Here is a 12,490-nt window from a genome sequence, read left to right on the forward strand (position 1 = left end):
ATAAAGATACAGGTCAATTTCTTACTGCCCCAGAATTCCCTCATACTGCCCCGTCATAGTTATTATTCCCCCTAGTCCTAATCCCCGGCAACCACTGATCTATTCTCCATTCCTACAGTTTTGCCTCTTCCAAAATGTCATATAAGTTGAATAATACAATACGTAGCCTATTGGTCTGGTTTCTTTTATTTGCACAGTGCATCTGAGCGTTACTCATGTTGCTGCATATACCAATAGCTGTTTACTTTCTATTGCTAAATATATAGAGAGTGTTGCTGAGTACTGTATAGATGTATCACAGTTAGTTCATCCATTTACCAACTGAAGGATATTTGGGTTAGTAAACATGACTTTTACCAGTTGGATGATATTCCATGCTATGGATATACCAAACCATATGAAGACAGTTGTCTGTTATCAGACATTGTGAGTTTCTCCCCAGCCCCCACTCTATTATAAATAATCATTAAATGAACCATTTTTTAAAATTGAATTATTTATTTGACAGAGAGAGCAGGGGGAGGGACAGACAGAAAGGGAGAATGAGAGGCAGACTCCTTGCTGAGCAGGGAACCCAACACAGGGCTTGATCCTAGGACCCTGAGGTCACAACCTGAGCCAAAGTCAGACACTTAATTGATCAAGCCACCCAGGTGCTCCTAAATGAACATCTTTATACATAAATCTTTGCATGCCAAATATATGCATATACACATTTATATAGCTATCAATAAGCATGCAGTGTGCCCTGCTGAGGATAAAGGAAGATACAGAAAAAATACAAAATTTAGTTCTATTAGAATTTCCTAAAAAATATTTTTTATACAGCAATAATCTGGGTCTCAATGCTTTGTACTATTATGAAATAAGAAACTAATAACTTGCTTTAATTCTAATCCAGCAATTTTAACCTATTAATAGGACTAGATGAATTTCTTGTCTCTGAAATTTCGAGCATGTGTATCATTGAAAACCCCTCTCAGGATATTATTTTTCCAGTAGATAGTTCCATCAGACAGTGGAATCACTTGGTATGCACAGAACAAGAAGGATGAATGGGCAAAGGGTAGGGATCAGGGCTGGGGGATATTAGGGCAGCATAGCTAAATTTCTGGTTACATTTGAATAGCTGAAGCCAGAGCCACTAAGAAAGGAGTGATAAGGCTGCCACCATATTCTGACCAGAGAGGTGGGACTTCTCTTTGAATAGATGCTGCTGCTCTACAAATCAAAAAGGAAATAAAGAAAATTTCAGTATTGGTGTGGCACCTACTGTCAAAAATATACATACACGCACACTGCAGAAAAGATGAAATAGTACAGAAAGCATAAAATAAAAAGTAAAAGTGCCTTAGACTCCCCATTCTTACTTTCCACAGAGAATCACTGTTGACAATTTGAGTTGTCTTCCAAGGAATGTGACATCTATGCATACATTGTGCAAGCACACACTTTCACATATCTTTTTATTTAAGCATAAATGGAATCTGCAACTTGTTTCACCTGACATCATATTTTGGATATACATCCATATTGTACATATTAATTACTTCATTCTTCCTCATGGATGAATTCTTACTGTATGAATATACCATAAAGCTACCAACTTCCCTATTGATGAACATTGCATCATTGGAGTTTAACCGACAAGGAAAAACCTATCTTGACATAAAGACACCAAGAGAGGACCCGGCCAAAAATGGACTCTGGTCATAGCAGAGTCTGATAACTGACTGGATGTTTTAAAATGGAAATTACTGAATTTTTAAAAGACAATCAAAAGATACATTTTTTAAAATCATGAAACAATCTAATGTTGGCTTGGCAATTTATCCCTCCAATCGAGGGCTGATCACCCATTTCTGTTCATGTTTATTGCAGCATTATTTACAAAAGCCAAATATGGAAGCAACCTAAGTGTCCATCCATAGACAAATGAATAAGGAGGACATGGTGTGCATACACACACACACACACACACACACACACACACACACAGGAATATTACACAGCCATAAAAAAGGTGAGATCTTATAATCTGCAACAACATAAATGGACCTAGAGGGTATTATGATAAATGAGGTAAGTCAGACAAAGAAAGACAAATACCATATGATTCACTCCTATGTGAAATCTAAAAGAAAAAATCAAATGAATAAAAAAAGCCCAAAAAGCGGAGTCAAACCTGTGAACATAGAGAACCAACTGATGGTTACCAGATGGGAGGACGATGGGAGGATGGGCAAAATCGTGGAAGATACAGGCTTCCAGTTATGCCACAAATAAGTCACAAGAAAAAAAAAAAAGCTCAGCATAGGGAATATAGTCAATGATACTGTAATAAACTTACCTGGTAACAGGTGGCAGCTACACTTGTGTGAGCACAGCATAATGTATTAACCTGTTGAATGACTATATAATATGTCTGTAACTAATGTAATATTGTGTGTCATCTTAAAAATTAAGATTTTATTTATTCCTGAGAGACAGAGAGGCATAGGCAGAGGGAGAAGCTGGCTCCCTGTTCTGGAACTCCATCCCAGGACCCCAGGATCATAACCTGAGCGGAAGGCAGATGCTCAATGAACTGAGTCAACCAGGTGTCCCCAAGAAATTTTTAATAAAAATAAGATAATCTTAAGCAGCCCACAAGTTTGTACTAGGGCTCCTCCTGCTGGACATTTTCTGCAATTGCACTTCTGATTCAGTTACTATCTAACTCGATTTACTCAAAATTCATTTTTTTGTTGTTTTATTTTTTTTTATTTATTTATGATAGACATAGAGAGAGAGAGAGAGAGAGAGAGAGAGGCAGAGACACAGGCAGAGGGAGAAACAGGCTCCATGCCGGGAGCCTGACGCGGGACTCGATCCCGAGACTCCAGGATCGCGCCCTGGGCCAAAAGCAGGTGCAAACCGCTGAGCCACCCAGGGATCCCCCTTTTTTGTTGTTTTAAAATAATACAAGGGTATATTTATTTTATTCTTTTTGAAAAAAGATTTTTAGGGGCACCTGGGTGGCTCAGTCAGTTAAACGTCTGTCTCTGGTTTAGGTCATGATCTCAGGATGCTGGGATCCAGCCCAGAGTCGGGCTTACTGCTCAGCGGGGAGTCTGCTTCTCCCTCTCCCTGCCAACGGGGCTCTTGTGTGCTCCTTCTCTCTCTCTCTCTCTCAAATAAGTAAAAAACAAAACAAAACAAAAACCACGAAGAAAGAAAAATCCCTATTTAATTCAAAAAATTGAGAGAGAGAGAGAGCACACACATGGAGGTGCAAAGGGAGAGGGAGAAGGAGAGCACACTACCTGCTGAGCACGGAGCCCAATGCAAGGCTTGATCTGGCAACACTGAGTTCATGACCTGAGCCAAAATTAAGAGTCGGGGGATCCCTGGGTGGCGTACCGGTTTAGTGCCTGCCTTTGGCCCAGGGCGCAATCCTGGAGTCCTGGGATCGAATCCCACATCTGGCTCCCGGTTCATGGAGCCTGCTTCTCCCTCTGCCTGTGTCTCTGCCTCTCTCTCTCTCTCTGTGTGACTATCATAAGTAAAAAATAAAAATTAAAAAAAAATTAAGAGTCGGATGCTTAACTGACTGGGCCATCCAGGAACCCCTCTGTTTATTCTTTTAGAAAAATAAAATATTACAGAACAAAACACAGTTATAATGAGGACCTCCATTCTTTTCCAGTTCTCACTCCCTTTCCTAGAAGGAATCACTGATAACAATTTGAGTTCATCTCCTTAGATCTATTCCATCATTGATGTCCATTATCATGGACAAATAGAAACATATGGTTTAGTTTTCCTTTGCTTTTCATGACTGGATTCATGTTCTGGGCATTGATCTGTCACATTTTAACTTAAACTTTACCTATCCGCATGCTTGAGGGTAGCTTTCATGCAAAGAAAAAACACTACTTGCAGTTACTTTGGTTTAAAATTTTTCTAGCTATTAAACTTATAAATCCAAAAACCTGATTTCCTCATACATTTATTTCATTTATGAATCATATTTTTCTATTTAAAAACCTGGGGGTGGGTGGCACCTGATTGGCTCAGTTGGTAGAGCATACAACTCTGGATGTTGGTGTTATGAGTTCAAGTCCCACACTGGGGCTAAAGCTTACTTTATTTTTTTTTTAAGATTTTATTTATGTATTTGAGAGAGAAAGAGAGAGAGAGAGAGAAAGAAAGAGAGTGAGCATGAATGGAGGGTGAGGCACAGGGGAAGCAGACACCCCAGCTGAGCAGGAAGCCCTACTTGAGCTCCATCTCAGGACCCTGGGATCATGACCTGAATCAAAGACAGACACATAACCTACCGAGCCATCCAGGCACCCCTAAAGCTTACTTAAAAAAATAGGGAATTCTGATAACTTTTTTTTAAAGATTTTATTTATTTATTCATGAGAGACACAGAGAGAGAGGCAGAGGGAGAAGCAGGCTTCCTGTGGGGAACCTGATGCAGGACTCGATCCCAGGACCCCAGGATCCAGGATCACGCCCTGGGCGAAAGCAGATGTCCAACTGCTGTGCACCTAGGTGTCCCTGATAACTTTTTTAAAAAAGTAATCTCTGTGCCCAGCATGGGGTTTGAACTCAAGAGCACAAGATCCAGCTCCAGCTACAGACTGAACCAGCCAGGTGCTCCTGAAAATAACTTTTAAGGGGACTTCATTCTTACTCAAATTTCCTTGCATATTTTTAACTCGGGTTATTTTAGGCTAAGTTATTTTAAATTTATCTTTTTAAACATTACATTTTCTTTTTTAAATTCTTCAAATTACTTTCAATGAGCAACATCTCAAATACTTGATTCTAGTAAATCTATTAAGTGGACAAGATTTCATCTTAATTCTCTTAAACATTACATTTCTGGCTAAAAACTTAGTAAAGTCTCATAACTTTCAACTAAAAATCCAAGTCTGAAACAGTTATTTAATGGTTACATATATATTTGGAATCATAGGGCTATTCCAATAGCTATTTTTATATGCTCAATCCTATAAAATGTTGCAACTAAAATAAATACCAAAAAGTGCAAGTCATTCCTAAATTTACCACATAAACTATTAATAACATGAGTTGAATTTATATAAGCAGTTGTTTTCCATCCTAAACTTTTGCAGATTAAAAGTCTTTTACTCCACTATTCCTAAACAAGCTGAGCTTGGGATGCCCACTTCTGTGTCCTGAGGTGTATTGGGAGAGGAGGGACAACTCATTTTGGACAGAGAATTCGGGCCAAGATGAGAGATTTGATGTTTCTCCTTGACCCTGACTGACACAGTGAGTCCTATTTCAATAACATAAGTACATCTATTTTTCTCATATCATCACCAATCCCATAGATTACCCTTGTACTGAATTTTTGGCCAAAACTAGAGCCTATTAGCCTTTAAGGTTGTTTCCTACATATTTTTTCACTTTAATTGTTCATGAGAATTTCTCCATATTGCTGTATGATTATCCCACCACTGTTCTTCCCAACTCAGTTTTATGGAGATATAATCTACATACAATATTTACATTCTATTCCATCCAGTACATGTAATCCTTTGATATAACCACTCATTTCTCATTGGATATTTAGGTCCAGCTTCCAATGCTTGAACTTTGGATTCAGTATTATAAACAATGCTTTCGTGAACATCTTTGAGCATATAGGTTGCGCCCACATTCTGAATCGTTTCTTTAGAAGAGGGTACCAAGGGCACCTGGGTGGCTCAGTCAGTTAAGTATCTGCCTTTGGCTTGGGTCATGATCTGGGGTCCTGGGATCTAGCCCCACATCCAGCTCCCAGCTCAGTGGGGAGCCTGCTTCTCCCTCTCCTGCTCCCCCTGCTTGTGCACTCTCTCTCTGTCAAATAAATAAATAAAATCTTAGAAAACAACAAGAACAACAAAAGAGAGTATCAGAAGTACCCTAAGGTCTGACTTTAGGTCAAAGATCATGAATATTTTTAAAATTCCTGATATATATTGTCAAATTGTTCTCCCAAAGCAATTTACAAACTTACAATGGCATCAAGCATTAAATAACACTCTTAAAATATTTTTTCACTATTTTTGGCTAAGGTACGTCCAAGATGTTGAGGTGAAAATTGTACCTCATTAAATTTGCATCTCATTATATAAGAAAGATGAAATAATTCTCCATATTTGCCATTTGGGGGATCATCTGCAAATCATGCATCAATATTCTTAGTTAAGTTGTTTAAAAAAGAGATCAGGGTTATGGGCATTAAGGAGGGCATGTGATATGATGAGCACTGGGTGTTACATGTGATTGATGAATTACTTATCTCTACATCTGAAACTAATAATGTACTATAAGTTGGCTACTGGAATTTAAAAAAAAAATTTTTAAGTAAATGAAAAGAAAAGAAAGAGAGAGAAAGATAAGTAAAATTCCTTCCAGGATAAAGAAAGTGGAAGAAAATCTGGCAGAGTGAAAGAGGGTTTTATTCTTGACATTCAATGGAATTGGGAAAGAACTGTCATGAATAAATCTACTCAACAATTGCTAGAAGAATGCCCAAAGTAAAGAGCAGATTGGGTACTTTAAATAAATCCCTTCCTTATCTGCTGTGGTATGAACCACAGTGACATCTTGAGGCAATGTGGTTTGGTGGGAAAAACAAGGACTTGACATATAGACTTGGGCTATATTTCTGGCTCTAGCCAGTCCTGAATGACTTTAAGAGATGACTTAACCCATGGGATCACATTGCACACCTTCCAGGAATGTGGTTGAAAGGAAACAAGATGATGACTCCAGACTGCCAGCCTGGAAGCCCGACATGTCCAAAGTCCTCAGAAATTCCTGAGGACAGGCAGGGAGAGCCACCCTCACTCACCTGACACGTTCTGCACTAGAGGAGGTAAACTGAAGCACAGTGTGCCAGGGTGGCACCACCTGCCTGTTTCAGCAATGGCCGTGTAGGGTGCCATGGTTTCACAAAAAGAAACTTTGCATGATCTGTATCTGTAGAAAGCTGACAGTCTACTTAAGGAGACAAGGAATAAAACCATAAAGACCTAAGTTACAAAAAAAAAAAAAAACCAAAAAAAACCTAAGTTATACTGTAACACTAAGGATATCTACCTCTCCAGGCCTTTTGAAGAAGTCCTCAGCTCACTGGATTACCTATCCTATTAAATCCCCCCAACAACCTTTTTCCTCTTCTCTCCACCTAAGTGAGCCATTAGTTTCTGTTTCTTGCAATCAAAATCTGGAACTTATATATACAATACTAACCAGATGTGTCTCCAAGTCTTATAGGACATTTGTTATTCCTTTCAACTGCCTGGCTGAATTGAGACATTCTTTGTCTCAAATCCATGCCTGCTCAGAGTTGAAACCAATCATTTGTTCATTCACTCATTCATTTCTAAGTGCCTACCGGGTTACAGGCTACATGCTAATCTCTTGGGGCATATCCATCAGTGAACAAAACAGGTAAACGTCCCTGTTCCTTCTGGGGCTTACGTTCTAACATGTGGGAGACAGGCAGTAAAGAATAAACTTAATGAGCAGGTATGTCGGAAGATGATAAACACTATAGAAAGAAAAATAGAGCATCATAAAGGGTTTCACAGAACAATCTATGGTGCAGGCTGTAATTTCAAGTACCGGGGTCAACATAACGTCATGGAGGCAAGATAGGAGCTAATAAAGTAGGTGAGAGAGCCACATGGACAGAGAGGGGAAGGATTTCCAGGCAGAATGGACAGTGTAGGCAAAGGCCCTGGGGCAAGAATGTGCCTGGCATGTTCCAGGACACCACTGTGGCTGAGGGGCAGAAAGCAGAAGGGAGCAGGAAAGAAGTCTGAGTGAAATGGGCCAGGGCCGGATGCTCTGCTCTGACTCAGCGAAGGAACAACTGCAGAGTTGTGAGCAGATGAATCACATGACTAAATTGTTAAAGAACTACACTCTATGTGTATGTTTGGAAGTTTCCCTAATAAACAATTAAAATAAAGGCTAGGGGCACCTGGGTTGTTCAGTGGTTGAGCATCTCCCTTTGACTCAGGTCATGATCACAAGGTCTTGGGATCGGGTCTTGCATCAGGCTCCCTATAGGGAGCCTGTTTTTCCCTCTACCTATGTCTCTGCCTCTCTCTCTGTCTCTCATGAATAAATAAAGTATTTTTAAAAATAAAATAAAAGGCCAACTCTAGCAGCTGGGTTTAAAAGAAGCCATGAGGGATGGGACAAAGTGGAAGCATGGAGACTCCTTAGGGTCTACTCAGTAATCCAGGTAGGTGATGGCCGGGCTGGTCCCAGTAGGTGACTGCATATTTCTTCCTTTTCTCTCTGCATCTGTCTCTCTCTTTCCAATGGCTAGTTATAAAAATGAACAAAATATTCTATGTAATGCACACAACACAGTGTCTGGCATGCAGCCCTGATTAATACTCTTCCTCTTGTAGATGACAGAATGGATCCTATGGACATGAGGATTGCATGGACATGCAGTCTGTAACTGCTGCATCAGGGCAGGCTCTGCTCTGCCAACATGGCAGGAGTTCAGCTCACTTGGGCACGTGTTTATTTAAACCTGCACTGATCCAATGGCTCAGAGAGACTGCAAAGTGCAGTGCAGAAGCACAAAACTTACTCTGCAGCCAGTTTATTATAGGGCATGGGTGTGAAGTCATGCTGCAGTTCATCCGTGTTCTGTAGAAGGAAAGGCCTAGTTATCTGGAGGAAGCAAGGAGGTTGGGTCAGACATCTACTTACGATTTCAAGGCACAGTCAGGATGAGTGCTGTGGTCTACACACTTCAAGAGCTTCACCGGTCTGCAGAATGAAAAGAAATAGCTAAGGGATTATTTAAGTGACTTTCACTCATTAAACATTTATGGTGGGCCTGCCAAGTACTAGGGATACAAAGTATCAAGGGATACCTTGAAGAACACACAAACCATTTCTTCCTAAAAATATTAGCCAGCATTGACTGAGTACTGACTATGTACCAAGAAACCTGATTATGGATTTTACACAGACTATGTCATTGAATCCTCACGACAACCAAATGGAGCAGGTATTACCATTCCCAATTTACAGCTGAGAAAGCTGATCAGAGTAACTTGCCCAAGTATACACAGTAGCAGTTGTGGAGATGAACTTGAACCTTGAAGCTCACGCCAGAGCCCAAGCATGGAACCACTTCTGTAAGGATGTAAAATCTCTCTTGGAAGATCCTCCTTTTTTTTTTTTAAGATTTTATTTATTTATTCATAAGAGACACAGAGAGAAAGAGTGGCAGAGACACAGGCAGAGGGAGAAGCAGGCTCCATGCAGGAAGCCTGATGTGGGACTCGACCCCAGGTCTCCAGGATCACACCCTGGGCTGAAGGCAGGGGCTAAGCCACTGAGCCACCCAGGCTGCCCTTGGAAGATCCTCCTGATGAGGTCTTTGGCCAGAAGGTTGAACTTGAAGCCCACGGGTGATGACTGGTGCCCAGGCTTCAGCAAAGAAGCTGCTCAGCGTGGAGTCTGCTTGAGATTCTCCCTCTCCTCCCCTTCTGCCCCTTCCCACTTGTGCTTGCTCTTTCTTCCTCTCTCTTCAAAATAAATAAATAAAATCTTAAATTTCCAAGAACCAGGAAAGCCCTCAGGCAACACCTGATTATAAGTACATAATGTGCTTAGTCCATAAAGAGCTCGATCAAGGGTAGCTGTTATTATTTTCCTACTGGTCTACTAGTAAGATGCCTCTCTCTGTAAAAACCTCAAGCAAACCCACCGTAAGCACCTATCTTGGGCAAGGATTCATGGCATCCAAAGATGCAGGGACCCCAGTGCTTCTTCTTAGGTTACTCACCTGCCATAAGCAAGGGTGGGGAAACAGGACATGCATGCATGAAAGGAGGTTTCTATTTGTCCTTGAAGCATCTTTACAAAGGCCTCTGGACAAAAGTGGGTGGGAACCAGGCAGAGCCCTGGCCAGAAGGGACTCCCAGCCCTTACACCCACTGACAGCCCAGACCACACAGTCCCATGGTCCTCAGAGCTGATCCCATTCAACAGCCCCTTGCCCTCCAAAATCACTGCTCCACCTTTGAAATTGCACACTGATTATGATATACCACCTACAGGTGATCATTAATACAGCTGTACTGAAAACCCATTTGCTTCAGTCTCTCTTCCAGGATTTTCACACTGCCTTCTCCACAGGATTCCCTAAAATAGAAAAACATATAATATAAGTAAAATTCAAGGAGAAAAAAGGAAGCTGTTTCTAGACGAATTAAAATTTCCAATGACCATGGGCCTCCCCGGTTATTTTCCTCTCTGAGGAAACACAGGAAAGTGACCTGAAAACTGCCTCTTGTGGGGGAACCCCTGGCATCCCAGGAGGCCGGGTGCTGAGGACCAAAGTTTGCGGATGCAGCGCACTGGGAGGTCCCAAGTTGGCGCATGCACAGTGCGCCACAAGGTGCATCACAACCCCACCCATGAACACAGCTCAGGAATGCCCCAGGGCAGCACTGTGCTGCCTACTGGCAGTGTGAGGTTAGGCTTTAAGTGAAAACAAGAACATACAAATCAAAAATTATCAAAAAATGCAAATAAATACAAGGAGAAAAATCACCCCAAATTCACACAACAGTAGAGCTAACTGCTAACATTTTGATGTATATTGTTCTAAACTTTTGAAATACATTCATTCCCACAAGACTTTGGAAATATAACAATAGACTTCTGCTGTCCAATGCATTTTGTATTCTGCTTTGGCCCGTGTGTGTGTGTGTGTGTGTGTGTGTGTGTGTGTGTGCGTGTATAGTTCTCTGCCATTATTTTTAATTCCTGCATGGTCTCCCTTACATAATCAGAACATGATTCATAAAACCAGTCCCCTCTTGTTGAGGATTAAGGATGAGTCCTATATTTTTTTTAAAGAATTTATTTATTAATTCATGAGAGGCAGAGACAGAGGCAAAGGGAGAAGCAGGCACCATGCAGGGAGCCCGACGTGGGTCTCGATCCTGGGACCACGGGATCGTGACCTGAGCCGAAGGCAGATGCTCAACCGCTGAGCCACCCAGGCATCCTGAGTCCTATATTTTGATGTCACACTAAAACTAACCTTGTTATAGTTTCACTTTCAAACACATCCATAATTATTTGCTTCCTTAGCATAAATTCCTGGAAGTAGGTTTTCTGGCACCAAGGTTTTGAAAGCAATTTAAGGCTCCTTGATAGTGTTAAAGCACAAAAATTCAACTAAATAAATTTGAAAATCTAATTAGCTTTATTCAACGAATCAGGAATAGAGCGCATCCCTTCTAGTAAACAGACAAGCACTCAGAGGAGTCCTTTGTAAATGGAAGGTTTTGTGCAGTCAGGAGGGTGTGACAAGGAAGTTATTAGTAAAAGAAAAGAAAGGATTGTTTCAGGCCAGGTTATCTTCTCTTGGGGGCAGCGGGGGAAGGGAAAGGCAAGGACGCAGTATGTAGACAACCTCACTGCTGCTGATCAGAATATTTTAGATTGACTGGGTAAAGGTCACATTTTTGGGAGAGGTTGAAACTTGGTTTGCTATTGTGGGGACGAATGACTCCATTTGGGGCCTATTGTTATTTTGTTGTTGTTATTTAAATACAGTTGATACACAAGGTCACATTAATTGGGCTTGTTGTTTCTTTTCCAAACATAGGCAGTGCCAAATTGCACCCTATGCTGTCCACCCTATGAGAGCAGAGTGTGAGTGTTCATTTCCCCACATTCTCATTCACTGACAGTCCTGCCCTCCTGGTGGCCATAATTGAGCATGGGCAAATAGCACAGATATGATACTCCCAGCTGTGGCTAGTAGGCATGGCATTCATAGCACAAGCAAGGCCCTCCCTCAGTTTACCTGGAATGAAAGGAAAACACCCTCTCCACTATAACACTAATAGAGAGGGAGTATACAGAGAGTTGAGATGAATGTTTGGAGGAAGTTTTCACAAAAGAAGTGGAATTCTAGGTATTACAGGAATGACGAGGGCAAGGTGTTGAGTGTACATCATGTCTGAGAACATAACCAAAATCTGGGATGAAGTCCTTCTCCAGGACAAGCTCACTACTGAGAATTTTTTAGAAAGCAATGACGTGGAGGTTTCAAAACACCTGGACATAGAGGTCAATGGATTATTTTACTATTTATTTCGAATAATGACAGCTAAAACAATGCTAACCATAAGCAAGTAGCAGGTATCAGCCACATTGTTTTTAGCTCTTTGTCCACAAGTTGGTTTTTGTTGTTGTTGTTTTCCGCTAAAATCTGAGCAGTTCAGGACCCTCACTTCCTTAGCTCATAACCCATAACTCCACTCTGTGGCACAAACATACAATGGCCAATCACATGCTCTGGGCCCTTTTATAATCTCGCCTGTAGCAGAGATGTTGGCCCAAAAAAATGTTGAATTGCAATTTCCTTATCTCACTAGACATAGGTTCAAAGGGCAAGCTTTCTCTGATAGAAACGTTAAAACAA

General features: G+C 41.0%; 1 protein-coding gene across 15 annotated transcripts in view; it reads right to left on the reverse strand.

Moving 5' to 3' along the window:
- Window positions 1-12,490, reverse strand: part of FAM200B (family with sequence similarity 200 member B) — a 58,097-nt gene that overhangs the window by 20,120 nt on the left and 25,487 nt on the right. For 10 of the 15 annotated variants that reach the window (XM_077877129.1, XM_077877110.1, XM_077877227.1 and 7 more), the window contains 3 exons: window positions 10,105-10,191; window positions 8,746-8,805; window positions 3,841-7,005 (listed from right to left, as the gene is read on the reverse strand). In XM_077877129.1, coding sequence (XP_077733255.1) covers window positions 6,852-7,005; window positions 8,746-8,805; window positions 10,105-10,191 — 301 coding nt within the window. In that variant the 3' untranslated portion in view covers window positions 3,841-6,851. Of the gene's footprint in view, window positions 1-478; window positions 1,222-3,840; window positions 7,006-7,091; window positions 8,347-8,745; window positions 8,806-10,104; window positions 10,192-12,490 lie in introns of those variants that run through there. The other 5 variants (XM_077877146.1, XM_077877220.1, XM_077877157.1 and 2 more) reach the window with 4 other exon arrangements.

This window comes from Canis aureus, chromosome 2 (assembly GCF_053574225.1).
Source record: "Canis aureus isolate CA01 chromosome 2, VMU_Caureus_v.1.0, whole genome shotgun sequence".
Taxonomy (NCBI): domain Eukaryota; kingdom Metazoa; phylum Chordata; class Mammalia; order Carnivora; family Canidae; genus Canis; species Canis aureus.